The 19,903-nt window shown below is 42.5% G+C and overlaps 1 protein-coding gene across 9 annotated transcripts in view; it reads left to right on the top strand.

The window, feature by feature from the left end:
- Positions 1–14,192, top strand: part of LOC124037925 (C-Jun-amino-terminal kinase-interacting protein 3-like) — a 77,310-nt gene extending 63,118 nt beyond the window's left edge. For 8 of the 9 annotated variants that reach the window (XM_046353196.1, XM_046353190.1, XM_046353189.1 and 5 more), the window contains 7 exons: positions 74–222; positions 516–687; positions 1,102–1,215; positions 2,315–2,353; positions 7,259–7,435; positions 11,702–11,848; positions 12,124–14,192. In XM_046353196.1, coding sequence (XP_046209152.1) covers positions 74–222; positions 516–687; positions 1,102–1,215; positions 2,315–2,353; positions 7,259–7,435; positions 11,702–11,848; positions 12,124–12,251 — 926 coding nt within the window. In that variant the 3' untranslated portion in view covers positions 12,252–14,192. The remainder of the gene's footprint in view (positions 1–73; positions 223–515; positions 688–1,101; positions 1,216–2,314; positions 2,354–7,258; positions 7,436–11,701; positions 11,849–12,123) is intronic. The other variant, XM_046353192.1, reaches the window with a different exon arrangement.
- Positions 14,193–19,903: the final 5,711 nt, after the last annotated feature.

The following is a 19,903-nucleotide window of genomic DNA, read 5'->3' as shown; positions in this document are numbered from 1 at the left end:
AAAGCTTTACATAAATTGTTTGTGCGTGCGTGTGCGTGCGTGCGTGTGTGTGTGGGTCTCTCTTTATCTCCAGATGGGCAGTGGGACCTGTCAAACTACCACCTGATGGACCTGGGTAGACCGCACCACTCTATCCGCTGCATGGCCATGGTCCATGACAAAGTTTGGTGTGGCTACAAGAACAAGATCCATGTCATCCAGCCCAAGAGCATGCAGATAGAGGTTGGTCACAGGAGGGAAGGGACTGTTTGTATACTAGAGGAAGTTGCAAAGTAACCTTTTCTCAGACCTGGAGACTCACGTTAGCTTCCAGACATAATGTCAAGACATTAGCTCAGTGGACTAGCAGTCTTGAGTCTATCCCCAGTTATGTCGATTGATTGAGATGGGTTGGGGAGAGGTCATGTAATGTCGCGCCACATTGATTTACTTTAATTTATTTCAGAATATTATCAATCAACCAATCCTCCCTTTTCCACCCTTCACCCCCCCCCCTACCCCTTCTCCCACATCAGAAGTCCTTTGACGCCCACCCTCGCAGGGAGAGCCAGGTGAGGCAGCTGGCGTGGATCGGGGATGGGGTGTGGGTGTCAATCCGTCTGGACTCCACGCTGCGTCTCTACCACGCCCTCACACACCAGCACCTACAGGACGTCGACATCGAACCATACGTCAGCAAGATGCTGGGTAGGAAAAACCTAAGCTAAACAGCAGGAATGGAGTCTATTTCCATTTAAATTCAGTCAATTTAGAAATGAAACATTCTTAGCGTTATCCTCGAAGAGAAAGATGTGGAAATGGAATTGCAGTTTACTTCCTGAATTGACTGAATTGAAATGGAATTGACCCCAATCATGCTATCCAGCTCTGGCGAGGCTGATTGTCCAAGATCTGTTTGTTTTATAGACAATTTGTATGTTTCTTGTCATATCAAGACCATGACTGTAGGAGTTGGCAAGACAGATCTGGGGACCAGCAAGCTAAGCTTCGGCCGACTCATTGATAGGACCATATTATTTGACCCCTCTTTAGTCTATTGAGATGCATCCAATGTATGGATTGACCTGTGTTCTCTCTCTTCTCTCTCGCTCTGATTGACAGGTACTGGCAAGCTGGGCTTCTCCTTTGTGCGAATAACAGCCCTTCTTATTGGTGGAAACCGCCTGTGGGTGGGGACTGGGAATGGTGTGGTCATCTCCATACCACTGACAGAGAGTGAGTTTGAGTGGCGCGCACACACGCTTTAACCCTACCTCTTTGATTTCACTATTCTGTGCTTCTGTCTTTTACTTTCCCTTTCTATACTGAACAAAAATATTTCGCAACATGCAACAATTTCAATGTTTTTACTGAGTTACAGTTCAAATTAGGAAATCAGTCAATTTAAATGAATTCGTTAGGCCCTAATCTATGGATTTCACATGACTGGTAATACAGATATGCATCTGTTGGTCACAGATACCTTAAAAAATAAGTTGGGGCTGTGGGTCAGAAAACCAGTCACTATCTGGTGTGACCAACATTTGCCTCATGCAGCGCGACACATCTCCTTCTCATAGAGTTGATCAGGCTGTTGATTGTGGCATGCCAATTGCACGCTCCCTCAAAACTTGTGACATCTGTGGCATTATGTTCTGTGACAAAACTGCTCATTTTAGAGTGGGCTTTTATTGTCCCGAGCACAAGATGCACTTGTGTAATGATTATGCTGTTTAATTCGTTTCTTGATATGACACACCTGTCAGGTGGATGGATTATCTTGGCAAAGGATATATATATATATATTTTTTACCTTTATTTTACTAGGCAAGTCAGTTAAGAACAAATTCTTATTTTCAATGACGGCCTAGGAACAGTGGGTTAACTGCCTGTTCAGGGGCAGAACGACAGATTTGTACCTTGTCAGCTCGGGGATTCGAACTTGCAACCTTTCGGTTACTAGCCTAACGCTCTAACCACTAGGCTACCCTGCTCACTAACAGGGATATAACATTTGAGAGAAATAAACTTTTTGTGCATATGGACATTTCTGGGATCTTTTTTTCAGCTCATGAAACATGGGACCAACACTTTACATGTTGCGTTAATATTTTTGTTCAGTGTATATCAGTCTATTTTTCTGTCTTCTCTTATTCCTTAATGGTTTCTCTTTTGTTTTTTCTCTTTCTCTCTTGCTGTCTCTCTATTTTATGGCTGGCATCCCTGTACTTGTCCTCCCTGTCCTGATATCACTCTTGTCCACTCTCTCCTCTCCTCCCTCCCTCTCCCATCACTCTCTCCACTCCTCCTTCTCCTCCCTCCTTCCCTTCCTTAGCGGTAGTCCTTCATCGGGGACAGCTCCTAGGTCTGAGGGGTAAGTTAGGACTCCCTCTGTCCCACAGGGATGATGTCACATACCGCTCTCTGCCTGTCTTACCTCCATCTCCCCTTTATCGGTCTCCAACATAAGCCTGGTTCAGTTTCAGTCTTAAGCACCCTTATTCCCCTGATGTTCACATATTTGATAGACTGGATAGGTGTGAGCAATGTAGTGATTGGACTGGAGTAAGTTACAGTATATAGTACTTGTGGAGATCTGAGAGGATTAGATAGCCCACCAACAGGATAAGCAACAGGACAAGTTCAGAAAGGTCCCTGAGACCTATCCAGTCTTTTCAGATGTGTCAACCACAAAGGGGACGAGGGGCTAGGGATCGAAATGGAACAGAGACAGAAACAGTGGTCCGGTGGTCTGGATTTGATTCAGGGAAATCACTTTTGTTCATGTGTAACTGCATGCTATCTTCAGGTGTTGTAAAGTACTGTACATAATCCATTGGCACACATATATGTAGAGTATGGTGTTAATGTATGTACTGTATATGTATTAGAGGTCGACCGATTAATCAGAATGGCGGATTAATTAGGGCCGATTTCAAGTTTTCATAAGAATCGGAAATCTGTATTTTTGGACACCAATTTGGCCAATTATTATTATTATTTTTTTTGTTTACACCTTTATATATCCTTTATTTAACTAGGCAAGTCAGTTAAGAACACAATCATATTTTTAATGACGGCCTAGGTACGGTGGGTTGACTGCCTTGTTCAGGGAAGAATGACAGATTTTTACCTTGTCAGCTCGGGGATTCAATCTTGCAACCTTACCGTTAACTAGTCCAACGCTCTAACCACCTGATTACATTGCACTCCTCAAGGAGACTGCCTGTTAAGCGAATGCAGTAAGAAGCCAAGGTAAGTTGCTAGCTAGCATTAAACTTATCTTATAAAAATCAATCAATCCTAATCACTAGTTAACTGCACATGGTTGATAATATTACTAGTTTATCTAGCGTGTCCTGCGTTGCATATAATCGATGCTGTGCGTATTCGCAAAAAAGGACTGTCTTGGTCCAATGTGTACCTAACCATAAACATCAATGCCTTTCTTAAAATCAATACACAAGTACACTGCTCAAAAAAATAAAGGGACCACTTAAACAACACAATGTAACTCCAAGTCAATCACACTTCAGTAAAATCAAACTGTCCACTTAGGAAGCAACACTGATTGACAATAAATTTCACATGATGTTGTGCAAATGGAATACAGGTGGAAATTATAGGCAAATTATAGGCAATTAGCAAGACAACCCCAATAAAGGAGTGGTTCTGCAGGTGGTGACCACAGACCACTTCTCAGTTCCTATGCTTCTTGGCTGATGTTTTGGTCACTTTTGAATGCTGGCGGTGCTTTCACTCTAGTGGTAGCATGAGACGGAGTCTACAACCCACACAAGTGGCTCAGGTAGTGCAGCTCATCCAGGATGGCACATCAATGCGAGCTGTGGCAAGAAGGTTTGCTGTGTCTGTCAGCGTAGTGTCCAGAGCATGGAGGCGCTACCAGGAGACAGGCCAGTACATCAGGAGACATGGAGGAGGCTGTAGGAGGGCAACAACCCTGCAGCAGGACCGCTACCTCCGCCTTTGTGCAACGAGGAGCAGGAGGAGCACTGTCAGAGCCCTGCAAAATGACCTCCAGCAGGCCACAAATGTGCATGTGTCTGCTCAAACGGTCAGAAACAGACTCCATGAGGGTGGTATGAGGGCCCGACGTCCACAGGTGGGGGTTGTGCTTACAGCCCAACACCGTGCAGGACGTTTGGCATTTGCCAGAGACCACCAAGATTGGCAAATTTGCCACTGGCGCTCTGTGCTCTTCACTGATGAAAGCAGGTTCACACTGAGCACATGTGACAGACGTGACAGAGTCTGGAGACGCCGTGGAGAACGTTCTGCTGCCTGTAACATCCTCCAGCATGACCGGTTTGGCGGTGGGTCAGTCATGGTGTGGTGTGGCATTTCTTTGGGGGGCTGCACAGCCCACCATGTGCTCACCAGAGGTAGCCTGACTGCCATTAGGTACCGAGATGAGATCCTCAGACCCCTTGTGAGACCATATGCTGGTGTGGTTGGCCCTGGGTTCCTCCTAATGCAAGACAATGCTAGACCTCATGTGGCTGTAGTGTATCAGCAGGAAGGCATGGATGCTATGGACTGGCTGGCCCGTTCCCCAGACCTGAATCCAATTGAGCACATCTGGGACATCATGTCTTGCTCCATCCACCAACGCCACGAGTTGGCGGATACTTTAGTCCAGGTCTGGGAGAAGATCCCTCATCCGCCACCTCATCAGGAGGATGCCCAGGCGTTGTAGGGAGGTCATACAGGCACGTGGAGGCCACACATACTACTGAGCCTTATTTTGACTTGTTTTAAGGACATTACATCAAAGTTGGATCAGCCTGTAAGTCTGACTGAGTGATGGTAGGCACCAGCAGGCTCGTAAGCATTCATTCAAACAGCACTTTAGTGCGTTTTTCCAGCAGTTCATTGCTGTGCTAAAGCATTGAGCTTTTTATGACTTCAAGCCTATCAACTCCCGAGATTAGCTAGTTAGCGGAGTGCGCACTAATAGCGTTTCAAACGTCACTCGCTCTAAGACTTGGAGTGGTTGTTCTCCTTGCTCTGCAAGGGCCGCAGCTTTTGTGGAGCGATGGGTAACGCTGCTTCGAGGGTGACTGTTCCTGGTTCGAGCCCAGGTAGGGGTGAGGAGAGGGACGAAAGCTATACTGTTACACTGGCAATACTAAAGTACCTATAAGAACATCCAATAGTCAAAGGTATATGAAATACAAATCGTATAGAGAGAAATTGTCCTATAATTCCTATAATAACTACAACCTAAAACTTCTTACCTGGGAATATTGAAGACTCAATTTAAAAGGAACCACCAGCTTTCATATGTTCTGAGCAAGGAACTTACACCATAGTACCCTCCAAACTCGTCATCAAGCTTGAGACCCTGGGTCTCGACCCGCCCTGTGCAACTGGGTACTGGACTTCCTGACGGGCCGCCCCCAGGTGGTGAGGGTAGGTAACAACATCTCCACCCCGCTGATCCTCAACACTGGGGCCCCACAAGGGTGCGTTCTGAGCCCTCTCCTGTACTCCCTGTTGACCCACGACTCCAACTCAATCATCAAGTTTGCGGATGACACTACAGTGGTAGGCTTGATTACCAACAACGACGAAACGGCCTACAGGGAGGAGGTGAGGGCCCTCGGAGTGTGGTGTCGGGAAAATAACCTCACACTCAACGTCAACAAAACTAAGGAGATGATTGTGGACTTCAGGAAACAGCAGAGGGAACACCCCCCTATCCACATCGATGGGACAGTAGTGGAGAGGGTAGTACGTTTTAAGTTCCTCGGCGTACACATCACAGACAAACTGAATTGGTCAACCCACACAGACAGCATCGTGAAGAAGGCACAGCAGCGCCTCTTCAACCTCAGGAGGCTGAAGAAATTCGGCTTGTCACCAAAAGCACTCACAAACTTCTACAGATGCACAATCGAGAGCATCCTATCGGGCTGTATCACCGCCTGGTACGGCAACTGCTCCGCCCACAACCGTAAGGCTCTCCAGAGGGTAGTGAGGTCTGCACAACGCATCACCGGGGGCAAACTACCTGTAAAATATATCACTAGCCACTTTAAACAATGCTACTTAATATAATGTTTACATACCCTACATTATTCATCTCATATGTATACGTATATACTGTACTCTATGTCATCTACTGCATCTTTATGTAATACATGTATCACTAGCCACTTTAAACTATGCCACTTTGTTTACATACCCTACATTACTCATCTCATATGTATATACTGTACTCGATACCATCTACTGCATCTTGCCTATGCCGCTCTGTACCATCACTCATTCATATATATTTATGTACATATTCTTTATCCCTTTACACTTGTGTGTATAAGGTAGTAGTTTTGGAATTGTTAGTTAGATTACTCGTTGGTTATTACTGCATTGTCGGAACTAGAAGCACAAGCATTTCGCTACACTCGCATTAACATCTGCTAACCATGTGTATGTGACAAATAAATTTCATTTGATTTGAACTTAAACGTTAGCTTTTTTTACATGGCACATATTGCACTTTTACTTTCTTCTCCAACACTTTGTTTTTGCATTATTTAAACCAAATTTTACATGTTTCATTTTATTTGAGGCTAAATTTATTTTATTTATGTATTATATTAAGTTAAAATAAGTGTTCATTCAGTATTGTTGTAATTGTCAATATTACATATTCATTTTTTTAAATTGGCCGGTTAATCAGTATCGGCTCTTTTTTGGTCCTCCAATAATCGGTATCAGTATCGGCGTTGAAAAATCATAATCGGTCGACCTCTAATATGTATGAGTCATATCTGTATGCTATTGTTGTGATGAATATTGATCATTTCAGTGACATAGTCAATATATTAGGTATGGGGTTTTGGAGATGCCTTGTCTCTTCATTATTGCATGTTGATGGCATGTTTTAGTATTGCTCCTATTTCAGTATTCAGATTTTTTTTTTTTCACCATCTGCAAATTCACAAGTGAATGACCACAGGCTTATTCAATGGATTGCCAAGTACAGAGAATTGCAGGTAGAAATGTTATGTATAGAGCCACAGTTTCCTATTCTGCATGACTGAGAGGGATGTCTGTACTATTTTGCACATTTCTATTTTAAATGCTCTGTAACGATGTAGCCTGCCCAATTGATGAGTCTTATTGGCAAGCCTGCTCTGTGTGTACTATTGTGATTGGATGGTCTCATGCATCAATGTCCCTTGTCCTATACGCTGGTCTGTCAGATGTCAGCTGTTCTGATTGGCTATTGATTCCACTCCCATCCCGATAGCCAATAAGGTGTCTCCAACATCGTCCGGCGGCGTGGCCGGGGGTGTGATTCATGTGTATGCGGACGACAACCCAGAGAAAAGCAGCGGCAGCTTCATTCCATACTGCTCCATGGCCCAGGCTCAGCTCTGTTTCCATGGACACCGAGATGCCGTCAAGTTCTTTGTCTCTGTTCCAGGTCAGTTAGTAATCATAATTTGATTTGATAAAGTTAATTATCCCCTTAAATGCATTAAATCAAATGTGTAATTCTTGACTAACTAAAAAAGTATTATACCTACTGTCAATACTCTGTGAGGATGGACCAGATTTTCAACTGGGCACTAAAATGCAAAAGTGGTTCACAGTGTTTAATTTGTGGGTATCTATTGGTAAGGTTCTTTAGTACTATGTGACAACAGCTGTAAAAAGGGAATTGTAAATGCAATTGTTTGACTGATCTGTTTCTCGTTGCCTGTTTAACAAATATATATATATATACAATATATATATACAGTACCAGTCAAAAGTTTGGATACACCTACACATTCAAGTGTTTTTCTTTATTTATTACTATTTTCTACATTGTAGAATAATAGTGAAGACAGCAAAACTATGAAATAACACATGGATTAATGTAGTAACCAAAAAAGTGTAAGAGGAATGCTTTTCCAACAGTCTTGAAAGAGTTCCCACATATGTTGAGCAATTGTTGGCTGCTTTTCCTTCACTCTGCGGTCCAACTCATCCCAAACCATCTTAATTGGCTTGAGGTTGAGGGATTGTGGAGGCCAGGTCATCTGATGCATCACTCCATCACTCTCCTTGGTCAAATAGCCCTTACACAGCCTGGAGGTGTGTTTTGGGTCATTGTCCTTTTGAAAACAAATGATAGTTCCACTAAGCGCAAACCAGATGGGATGGTATATCGCTGCAGAATGCTGTGGTAGCCATGCTGGTTAAATGTGCCTTGAATTCTAAATAAATCACTGACAGTGTCACCAGCAAAGCACCATCACACCTCCTCCTCCATGCTTCACGGTGGGAACCACACATGCGGAGATCATCCGTTCATCTACTCTGCGTCTCAGAAAGACACAGCGGTTGGAACCAAAAATATAACATTTGGACTCATCAAACCAAAGGACAGATTTCCATCAATTTAATATCCATTGCTCATGTTTCTTGGCCCAAGCAAGTATCTTATTCTTATTGGTGTCCTTTAGTAGTGGTTTCTTTGCAGCAATTCGACCATGAAGGCTTGATTCCCGCAGTCTCCTTTGAACAGTTGCTGTTGTGATGTGTCTGTTACTTTAAATCTGTGAAGCATTTATTTGGGCTGCAATCTGAGGTGCAGTTAACTCTAATGAACTTATCCTCTGGGTCTTCCTTTCCTGTGGCGGTCCTCATGAGAGCCAGTTTCATCATAGCACTTGATGTTTTTTTGCGACTGCACTTCTAGAAACTTTCAAAGTTCTTGAAATATTCCGGATTGACTGACCTTCATGTCTTAATGTAATGATGGACTGTCATTTCTTTTTGCTTATTTGAGCTGTTCTTACCATAATATAGACTTGGTCTTTTATTCAATAGGGTTATCTTCTTTCTTTTTTTACCACCCCTACCTTGTCACAGCGCAACTGATTGTCTCAAACGCATTAAGAAGGAAAGGAAAGAAATTCCACAAATGAACTTTTAACAAGGCACACCTGCTAATTGAAATGCTTTCCAAGTGACTAGCTCATGAAGCTGGTTGGGAGAATGCCAAGAGTGTGCAAAGCTGTCATCAAGGCAAATGGTGGCTACTTTGAAGAATCTCAAATATAAAAAAATATTTTGATTTTGTTAGCAGTTGATGTTATTCTTCAATAACACAAACCCCAAAGCAAAGGACAAATCATTGATTTTATGCTGGGAGGTAGATGTTCAGACTCCCCTGTCCTCAGCTTTTCTTCACATAATAAAGAAACATGATGTAATTTATCACCCCCCACCGTAGCCTGGGGTTGACCAATTAGAAGTCCTTGCAGTACAACTGGGACAATGGCCAAATAACAAGTATCCTGCTCCAGACTCAATATACAGAACGTAGCACACAAAGCACATGTAGCTCTGAGTTAAGAACTGACATTCCACAGATTCTAAACAGCTGCTGAACTGAAAAACAACTCCTATTTACATTAACACTTCCCTATTGACCATCAGTACTCTATTGTGCATTGTGCATTTATCTTCTAAATATTTTTATAATTTGTTTAACACTTTTTCGGTTACTGCATGATTCCATATGTGCTATTTCATATATTTGATGTCTTCACTATTATTGTACGTGTAGAAAATTGTAAAAACAAATCCTTGAATGAGTAGGTGTGTCCAAATGTTTGACTGGTACTGTGTACGGTAGTGGCCAAAAGTTTTGAGAATGACACAAATATTAATTTTCACAAAGTTAGCTGCTTTAGTGTCTTTAGATATTTTTGTCAGATGTTACTATGGGACACTGAAGTATAATTACAAGCATATCATAAGTGTCAAAGGCTTTTATTGAAAATGACATGAAGTTGATGCAAAGAGTCAATATTTGCAGTGTTGACCCTTTTTTTTTCAAGACCTCTGCAATCCTCCCTGGCATGCTGTCAATTAATTTCTGGGCCACATCCTGACTGATGGCAGCCCATTCTTGCATAATCAACGCTTGGAGATTGTCAGAATTTGTGGGGTTTTGTTTGTCCACCCGCCTTTTGAGGATTGACCACAAGTTCTCAATGGGATTAAGGTCTGGGGAGTTTCCTGGCCATGGACCCAAAATATTGATGTTTTGTTCCCAGAGCCACTTAGTTTTCACTTTTGCCTTATGGCAAGGTGCTCCATCATGCTGGAAACGGCATTGTTCGTCACCAAACTGTTCCTGGATGGTTGGGAGAAGATGCTCTCTGAGGATGTGTTGGTACCATTCTTTATTCATGTCTGTGTTCTTAGGCAAAATTGTGAGTGAGCCCACTCCCTTGGCTGAGAAGCAACCCCACTCATGAATGGTCTCAGGATGCTTTACTGTTGGCATGGCACAGGACTGAGGGTAGCACTCACCTTGTCTTTTCCAGACAACCTTTTTTCCCGATTCTCCAAACAATCGGAAAGGGGATTCATCAGAGAAAATGACTTTACCCCAGTCCTCAGCAGTCCAATCCCTGTACCTTTTGCAGAATATCAGTCTGTCCCTGATGTTTTTCCTGGAGAGAAGTGGCTTCTTTGCTGCCCTTCTTGACACCAGGCCATCCTCCAAAAGTCTTTGCCTCACTGTGCGTGCAGATGCACTCACCTGCCTGCTACCATTCCTGACCAAGCTCTGTACTGGTGATGCCCCGATCCCGCAGCTGAATCAAGTTTAGGAGATGGTCCTGGAGCTTGCTGGACTTTTGGGCACCCTGAAACCTTCTTCACAACATTTGAACCGCTCTCCTTGAAGTTCTTGATGATCTGATAAATGGTTGATTTAGGTGCAATCTTACTGGCAGCAATATCCTTGCCTGTGAAACCTTTTTTGTGCAAAGCAATGATGGTGGCACGTGTTTCCTTGCAGGTAATCATGATCAGGAAAAACAATGATTCCAAGCACCACCCTCCTTTTGAAACCTCCAGTCTGTTGTTCGAACTCAATCAGCATGACAGAGTGATCTCCAGCCTTGTCCTCGTCAACACTCACACCTGTGTTAACAAGAGAATCACTGACATGATGTCAGCTGGTCCTTTTGTGGCAGGGCTGAAATGCAGTGGAAGTGTTTTTGGGGGATTCAATCCATTTGCATGGTAAAGAGGGACTTTGTAATTAATTGCAATTCATCTGATCACTCTTCATAACATTCTGGAGTATATGCAAATTACCATCATACAAACTGAGGCAGCAGACATTGCGAAAATTAATATTTGTGTCGTTCTCAAAACTTTTGGCCACAACAATGTATGTATGTGTATATGTATACGTGTGTGTATGTGTATATATATGTGTATGTTTATACATATGTGTATGTGTATATATATGTGTATATGTATATATATATGTGTATATATGTGTGTATGTGTATGTGTGTATATGTATGTGTGTATATATATATGTATATATATGTGTATATATATATGTGTATATATATATATGTGTGTGTGTGTGTGTGTGTGTGTGTGTGTGTGTGTGTGTGTGTGTGTGTGTGTGTGTGTGTGTGTGTGTGTGTGTGTGTGTGTGTGTGTGTGTGTGTGTGTGTGTGTGTGTGTGTGTGTGTGTGTGTGTGTGTGTGTGTGTGTGTGTGTGTGTGTGTGTGTGTGTGTGTGTGTGTGTGTGTGTGTATACATATATGTGTGTGTGTGTATATATACATATATATGTGTGTGTGTATATATACATATATATGTGTGTGTATATATATATATATGTGTATATATATAATATTACATTCTTCTGTTTTTCTGTCAGGCAACGTGTTGGCCACCCTAAATGGTAGTGTGCTGGACAGCCCATCAGAGGGTCAGGGGTCCTCGGCACAGCCGGAGGCAGAGGCTCAGAGCATACAGAACGTTCTGGTGCTGAGTGGAGGGGAGGGCTACATCGACTTCCGCATCGGTGAGGAAAATCACACACTCACTCACGCATGCACACACACACTGCCATACATCCAAGTTCATGTGGTGCTCTTTTGAATTCCTAATCGAATTTGTCTCCAGATTCTCTACCCTTCTGCTCTAGTTGTGCACTTGTTCATTTCACTTTATGGATTTAAAATACCAATCCAATGCTTTTATATGTGTGGATGTGCAGAAACACTTCAGTACAAAGGTGACTGACACCGGGCGTGTCTGTTCATGCTAACTGGCTCTCTCACTTCATCTGTGTGTCAGGTGATGGCGAGGACGACGAGACAGAGGAAGGGGAGGTGCCGGGGGGTGCCCCGCAGATGAAGCCTGCTGTGTGCAAAGCCGAGCGGAGCCATATCATCGTATGGCAGGTGTCCTACATCCCTGTGTGACACTCCCACCCTCAAGGGTTACCTTGCATCCCCCTGTCCCCCTTCTTGCGCCAAGATTATCACCCCCTTCCCCCATCCTAAAACTAACCCACTCCTCCCTGCCCCTGTATCTACCCCTGGTCATGATGTAACTATCCCTAGGCTTGAAAATGACCCCTCAGCCCCTGTATGTACTATTACACCCATTTTAACTATTGATATCCCCCCAAAAACCTTGTAACTACCCATTGCCTTGTAAGTATCACTCCCCCAGTCCAGTAACTTTCCAAATAGCTTGACTATGACTACCCCCTTCCCCTCCCTCGCCCTGTTTTTTTGCTGCTTCTACCAATGTAATTATTTCCCCCCACCATGAGCCTTGTAATTAACCCTGCCTCCTAACTACCTCCGCTACCCTGTATCTACTCCCTAAAGCCTGGAGTGTGTCTTAAATGGCACCCTAGTCCATATATGGTGCATTACTTTTGATTAGGGAACATATGGTGCTGGACAAAACTAATGCACTATATAGGGAATAGGGTGCCGTTTCAGACATACTTGTATTTATTTCCCCTGGAAGGACATCTGTATCTCTCCTGTATTGACCTTTGACTTGTAATGGCCTGCATCTGCCCCCAAGCTACTCCCTGATACCTACAATCACCCCTAACTCCTCCCTTTCTCGCTTTGCCCACCTCTTACCAACATCACAAGTACAGGAACATTAAAGACTACTGCGTATATAACGCCTCTCCAGGAATTACCCAAGATTTGCAGCAACAGCCAACCAGTAATCCAAAAACTATTTATGGTATGACTTACTAAAACCCCCACCTCCAATCAGCTCTCAGCTCACTGAACCACGATCGAAATAGAGACAGCTGATTGGTCAAGAGGGATTCAGGGACAGGCAGCTATTGGTCGGAGTGAGTAACACAATCACTAGTCACTCATTGCTGAGTTGAATGTAGAGAGAGAGAGACTGACAGTTGATTGGTTGGTTCAGGGTGATTTTACCTCAGCCAGCTGTTAGAAGGTGAGGAGACGTTGTTAAATGTACGTGGAAAAAAACAGATCAGTCTTGAATGCATTGGCCTGTAAATACAGTGAAATTTGATCAGGAGGTGTGCAGACTCAGGATGGCACCCTACACCCTCCCTTTATAATGCACTATTTTTGACTAGTTCTTTGTCAAAAGTAGTGTACTATATAGGGAATAGGGTGCCATTTGGGATACAGATGTAGTAAAATTCATGGGGGATGACTGATCCAGAAAAACAGGTGTAGTGGAGTAAAGAGAATCTCTTGATTTGGCATCAGAGGATGAACAGGGATTGTAATTGTTCCATGTTAGAAGCAAGTTTCCAGACAGCCTTATGGACATAGATTGTCTGTGTTTACGCACATCAAATATGTGATGCATTGTGGGTAAGTTGGGACTGACTTATTGATCTACAAATAATAATGAGTATTTATTTATGATGCAAGGTGATTTGTAGATCAGTCAGTCGGCTGCACTGTCGATCAAACCCAAACTCTCCTGTAGAGAAAATGGATAGATAAAGAGTCTCAGTTCTATTTCGGCCTTTGTAAAAACCTAAATCCTCTCAGGTCTGTGAACACCAAATGGGTAAGGACGTATGGGAAAGTAACCGTGCCGAAATGTAAGTGTGCCAAATAGTGGAAGGAGAGAGAGAGAGAGAGCCAGGCATATCCTCGAGCTGTGAGCTGATTGGTTCATAACTGATTCACCAACCACCCACTGCTCTAATTCGCTGTTCCCAGAATGACAGTTGGACAGTGAGGTTTGCTTGGTCGCCTGTTTTGAGTGACAGCTGTCATTAAGGATTCTGTAACTCTCGAGCCATGCCCAAGGCCCCTCCCCCTCTTGTTCAGTATGTAACTCATATCTCTTTATCTTTGTGGATTAATTATTAAACCTAGTGTGCGCTGAAAACCAGAGGCCATGTTGTCTGTCGTTCTCTTCTCTGTTGGTTGACTTATTTTCAACCTTTTTTAGTGTTTTTATTTATTTATTTACTTTTTCATTTTTTGAATTAGGACCAGGATTCAATCTGATTTCAAGGCCAACATATGCCCCATTTAAAGGTAATTTCCGATTGGCGTTTGCCGTGAATCCGGTCTCCGCAAACATTACCTTTAAAAGATGCATAGCCGACAAAATGTGATCGGATTAAGGACTCGATTTAATCTGTATCATAGATTGTGTGATTGAAATTTAAAGGTAATTTCCGATTGAGCCAACATACAGTATGCAGCGTTTACTGTGAATGCAATCTCCACTAATGCGGGAACATTGCCTTTAAATTTAAATCCTGCTGTAGTGCGGAACTTCCACAATACGGATTGAATTGAAGGTATATAAAGAATGTATGAAATGGCATCCTGTAAAACCAAACCCACTTTAAGTAACAGGGACAGTGGTTCAGATTCGGAAGAGTCAGCTCAATTTGATTTGGATCATACCCTGTCAACTTTAGGTACTATAGACGTTCATGTTGCACAGCGGACATTACGTTACATTTTATATCCTGGTTAAAGGTGCATTGAGTACAGTACAAAGTCTATCACACATACAACCACCCTTAATGCCTATGATATACCTGTAAAAATAAAGGAATGAAATTCATTGAGAAAAAAATAAAATAAATGCAAATTCATCCAAATTTATTTGAAGCTGGCTGTCCAACCACATTCAGTGTTTACAAACTGCAGCGCCTTCCTTCTTCACTGTTGGTTCTCCTTGGAAGTTGAAGAGTGTTTTTGGATTATGATGAGGTAAGAAAGCAGTACACAGCCTCATGCATTTTAAGACATATTCTTCAAAAACCAAGAGGTGTTATGTTACAGACGACATATTTTAAAATTGCTCAAATGAATTAAATAACTACACTGACCGAACTGTGAATGTGTGCCTTCAGGTTAAAACAAAATAAATCCCAATTCATTCATGAGATTAGAGAAATGTGTCCTATGTTCGCCTTTCTCTCTTTGTCAGGGGTTATTGCTAAGTTTCAGAGAGAGCACAATTGCATCCTACATCTATGACCATCCAGTACATACAGAGAGCAGCAGCAGATATAATACTAAAGAACCTACAGTACAAGGATTCTTCTTGCAGTGTGAGTTCAATCTTTAGGTTAACTCGCTGTGAATCTTGCACCTTGCAATTTAATCCCAATGTCATCTTGTGTAAGTAACTGTAGCAGAGAAGATGTGCGTTGTCATTCATTCATTCAATAAATATTTAATCAAAGCAGCAACATCACTCCTATCACCTACAGTACAGCTGCCTGCGACAGAAAGCCGCAAAGCGATTTTGTATCAGTGTGTGCTTTTAAGTGTCTGTGAAGAGGGTGAGTGGGTATGATCAGTGGCCATAAAAGTAGACCTACTTTGATAAGTATAGTGCCTTCAGAAAATATTCATACCTCTTGACTTTTTCCACATGTTGTGTTACAGCTTGAATTTAAAATGGATTCTATTTAGATTTTGTGTCACTGGTCTACATACAATACCCCATAATTTCAAAGTGGAATTAGGTTTTTAGATATTTTTACAAATTAATTCAAATAAAATAAAATAAACTGTCATGTCTTGAGTCAATAAGTATTCAACCCCTTTGTTATTGCAAGCCAAAATAAGTTCAGGAGTAAACATGTGCTTAACAAATCACATGTTGCATGGACTCCCTCTGTGTGATATAATAGTGTTTAACGTGATTTTTGAATGACTACACACACACACACATCTGTAAGGTCCCTGAGTCGAGCAGTGCATTTCAAACACAGATTCACCACAAAGACCAGGGAGGTTCACTGCCAGGGAGGTTCACCACAAAGACTCACTGCTGTACTCGCTGCCAAAGTTGATTCTAACATGTATTGACTCAGGTGGATGAATACTCTCTCTGCCTGGGACACAACATAGCGCCACCACCTTTGAAGGTTTTCGTCAACCTCTGCTTAAATAGCAGTTCCAAGAACCTCCACTAGGGGAGACTAGCATCCTCAAACAAACAAAAAGGAGACACGGGAGTCAGCCCGACACGAACTTTAGATACCAAGGAGCAGTGCTTGATTTCAGCCAGATCCTGCCGGAACAGGATCCGTCCGGCACCTCTCAGTTTTGGACTTGTTTCGTTGCGGAACCCATTTGCCAAGATCCGGTACCTCTCGCGGCATGAAAAATACGTTTTACTGTTTGCAATGTAAAAAATAAAAGCAATCAGCGTTAGGCTAATTCAAGTTGACTGCTTTGTAATTCTCATGGTTGCCCCCTAAAAAAACATAATGTGAATAATTGATTCGTGTTGGGCTGGACCGTTTAATGTTTTGCCCAACATTGTTGCCTGTATAGACCAACGCATGGCCATTGCTGTGTTGAGAAAGAAGCGCGCCTGTATCTCGCACAGAACTAGAATGAGATTCACTTTCTATATTTCTCCCTCTCTACTCTGATAGACATGAGCCTGCAACTCTCATCATTTATTTCCTAATATGATCATAGCCGCGCAAAGGGTTTGTTAGAGTTGCGTAAATTCGAATCTGGTATCAGGATAAATATAACAATGAGCCACCGATTTTATACTATGTATTTTTTATTAGCTAAGTAATAAATGGCAAATGCAACTTTCGTATATACGGGCTCACTGTAATACCACGCAGGGCAGAACAGGGAATTGACAAGACGTATGTAAAACAGTATTCTTTATACTGTGATAGACAGTTCCAACCCGTCTGTTGGCCTATCACAGTAGAGACTGGGCGTGGTTTAAACTTGCTCAGCCTATTGCAGGTGCTCAGGCGGGTCCCTGCCTCTTGGCGCTTCTGTTGATAGATGTAACTGTTGCTTGTGAAGAACATCCAGGCTCTCATGCGCCATACCGATATATCGCACCTGGCTCCTGTTATCTAACAAAAGACCGCTTGTTCTCGCAACACCCTGCTCTGAATGTGCCCCCCCAACTCATTGCGTCTTCTGTATTTTTCCATCTCAGTTAAACCTCGTGATGACCACCCCTCCCTATCACAACTTTGTAAGATACAGCAAGTCACACCATGTGCTCAATATTGTTACATACAAACACAAGGACAAAGCATCTGCTGGGCTGTTATCTACAGTTTTGCAACATGCATGTTACTCAGTTCTTGTCACACACAAACAGGCAAGGAGCAAGCAGTTGTTTAATCTCATAATGATGCTCCAGTGCACAAATGCAGACACCTCACACAACCAACATCAGATAATATTTAATCATATATATGGTAATGGCTATAATGTAAAACACAGGATCCAGCAGCACTCTTGATAAATTTAAATCAAATCACATGTTATTTGTCATATGCGCCGAATACAACAGGTGTAGACCCTACCATAAAAAAAATAATACATACAAGTTATATAATTACTGCTGTCTGTTCAGAAACAAATTAAATGCATTAGAATAGTGCACCAGGATTAGGCATATAATTTAGCCACAGATTATCTTTTTTATTTTTTTTATTGCCTAGCTGTGGATTGTGGGTAGCTCACTCCATGAGGCATGCCTATAGTCGGGAACACGCGCGGCAAGTCTGTCAGTGAACAGCATGCAGCTAAAACAGGCTTTTACCAAGTAAAACAAGAGAGATAAGCTTTTGGCACGAGCACATTGGCCATCGCCGGTAAGTAAACTGAGCATCAATGGGTATAATTTCCTCCTCATACTGTACAATATGTGTGTGTCCACACACCTACAGTAGGTCTAGGGCTAGGCTATTGATGGATTGAGGACAAGGTCGTTTTTATTGATCTCAGATTCTGTTTGTCAGTGTCAAAGTAGCTTTGTCATTTCGATCATTTGTGAGGTAGTAAAAGTCTCCAGTCATCTAAAATTATATAAAATTGCATGAAATGCATTTATGAAGGTCACATTTTTTTCCAGAACCCTAGGCTACAAAAAACTCCCCATGTGTGCAACTTCTGTAAGCAACTTCTTACTGAGCTATGTCGGTTTGCAAAATAAATTATAATGCATGCAGTGTTTTATTATAACGTTTTTTTTCTCCTGTTCTGGTACCTCAGTGTACCACGGGTCACCCCCCTATCTGGCTCACTTTTTGTTCCAGCACCTCCCAATTTACAAAATAAGCACTGCCATATGCTCTCACTCACATCACTATCTCCTTTGGGAACATCACACTCATGCGCGCACACACGTAGCATCTTGTTACATTTCTCAAAATTAGGCATCCACTGACATGGGCTCAGATGTATGTACAGTTATTTTCTGTGTGGTGGAAAATTAGTTGAAAGGGAGAAGAGGATGTGATTTCTTGTGGCGGGAGAGCGGCACAGATTTAGGAATTAGTTCAGCATTGCCAAGGGGCAACAGCTTAAAGCCTTCATTAACATGCTCCCAAAGACAGCAAGACATTCAATGACTCATGATTATTATTGTAGACTATAGGCTACTCCTGCATCTACCTTGTACAATACTGTAATCATTGAAGTAGGGTATCCATCCACATTTTAATCAATTAGATAAATAATAATATAATATTATTGTCGAAGAGCTAGACTAGCAGTAGAAATTGAATGGGTTAAACTGATGCAAGAGTTGGGGATAGAGGATGCATCTGTCATTAGAAATGTTTCACAGTAACATGTCAAACTAACCCTTTACAGAAATAGCTTGCCACAAGGTTAGAATATGACTCAGCGCTAAAGCTGACCTGGTCCAGAAAATAGTATATAAGGAGAGTGCCTTCTGTAGAGGACTGCTAATTCCTTATGTAGGTGACATTACACTACTATAGCTGGGACAACGTATTTTCATAGTAAAACAGGTTGGGCCCCATACAGGATACTCCTAGCTACAGGTGCTGGCCGGGAGTTCGGCCATGACTCCTCTGAAGACAGGGACGACGCACACACATTACACACTGACTCCTCTGAAGACAGGGACGACGCACATACAATACACACTAACTGCCGAGGACACACAGATAAGACATACACCCACACATTGGGAGGAAGAGACACAGCCTTGACTTGCAGACAAACTAGCACACACACATAATCTCCCTCCCAGCCGAACATTGTGTGACTGAAGATAGCGCACACACCAGATCCCCTTTTCAGCTGAACATGGTGTGACGACCAAGAACAGGCATGGCAGGATTCTACGATGAAGGACAGACAACAGAGCCAATGCCGGACGACTACATCCCAGCCTGATCCAATCCGAAGATCCGATCTCCTAGAAATCAACCTACTTTCTGTTGTGTATATGAAGCTTGTACTCACTGTTAGCAAGGTGCTTTTTTCTGCTAGTCTCTGATGAGCTAACAGAGGGGCCCGTATATACGCTGTACCAGATATCTTTACTCTGAATAAACCTGTCGCTTGTCGTACAATCTACCACCTTGTCTGAATCGATCCTTAACCGGCTCATCCTTCTACATATCCTTTTATCAACACTTCCTTAAGAGGGCATAATAGTGCTACTTGACTTATCACCGACAGACAGAGCATGATACTTCAACTATAATAAACCTAAAAGGTCATATCTGCCTTTCATACTCTAGAACAATTGTATCTCTTGACTTCTGATTTCTGAACGAGACATGCTGAGACAAATACCCTCTACGCTCCTTGTGCTGAATACA

The sequence above is a fragment of the Oncorhynchus gorbuscha genome, linkage group LG06 (genome assembly GCF_021184085.1).
Source record: "Oncorhynchus gorbuscha isolate QuinsamMale2020 ecotype Even-year linkage group LG06, OgorEven_v1.0, whole genome shotgun sequence".
Lineage (NCBI taxonomy): Eukaryota > Metazoa > Chordata > Actinopteri > Salmoniformes > Salmonidae > Oncorhynchus > Oncorhynchus gorbuscha.
This window is presented reverse-complemented; position numbering and strand designations above follow the sequence as displayed.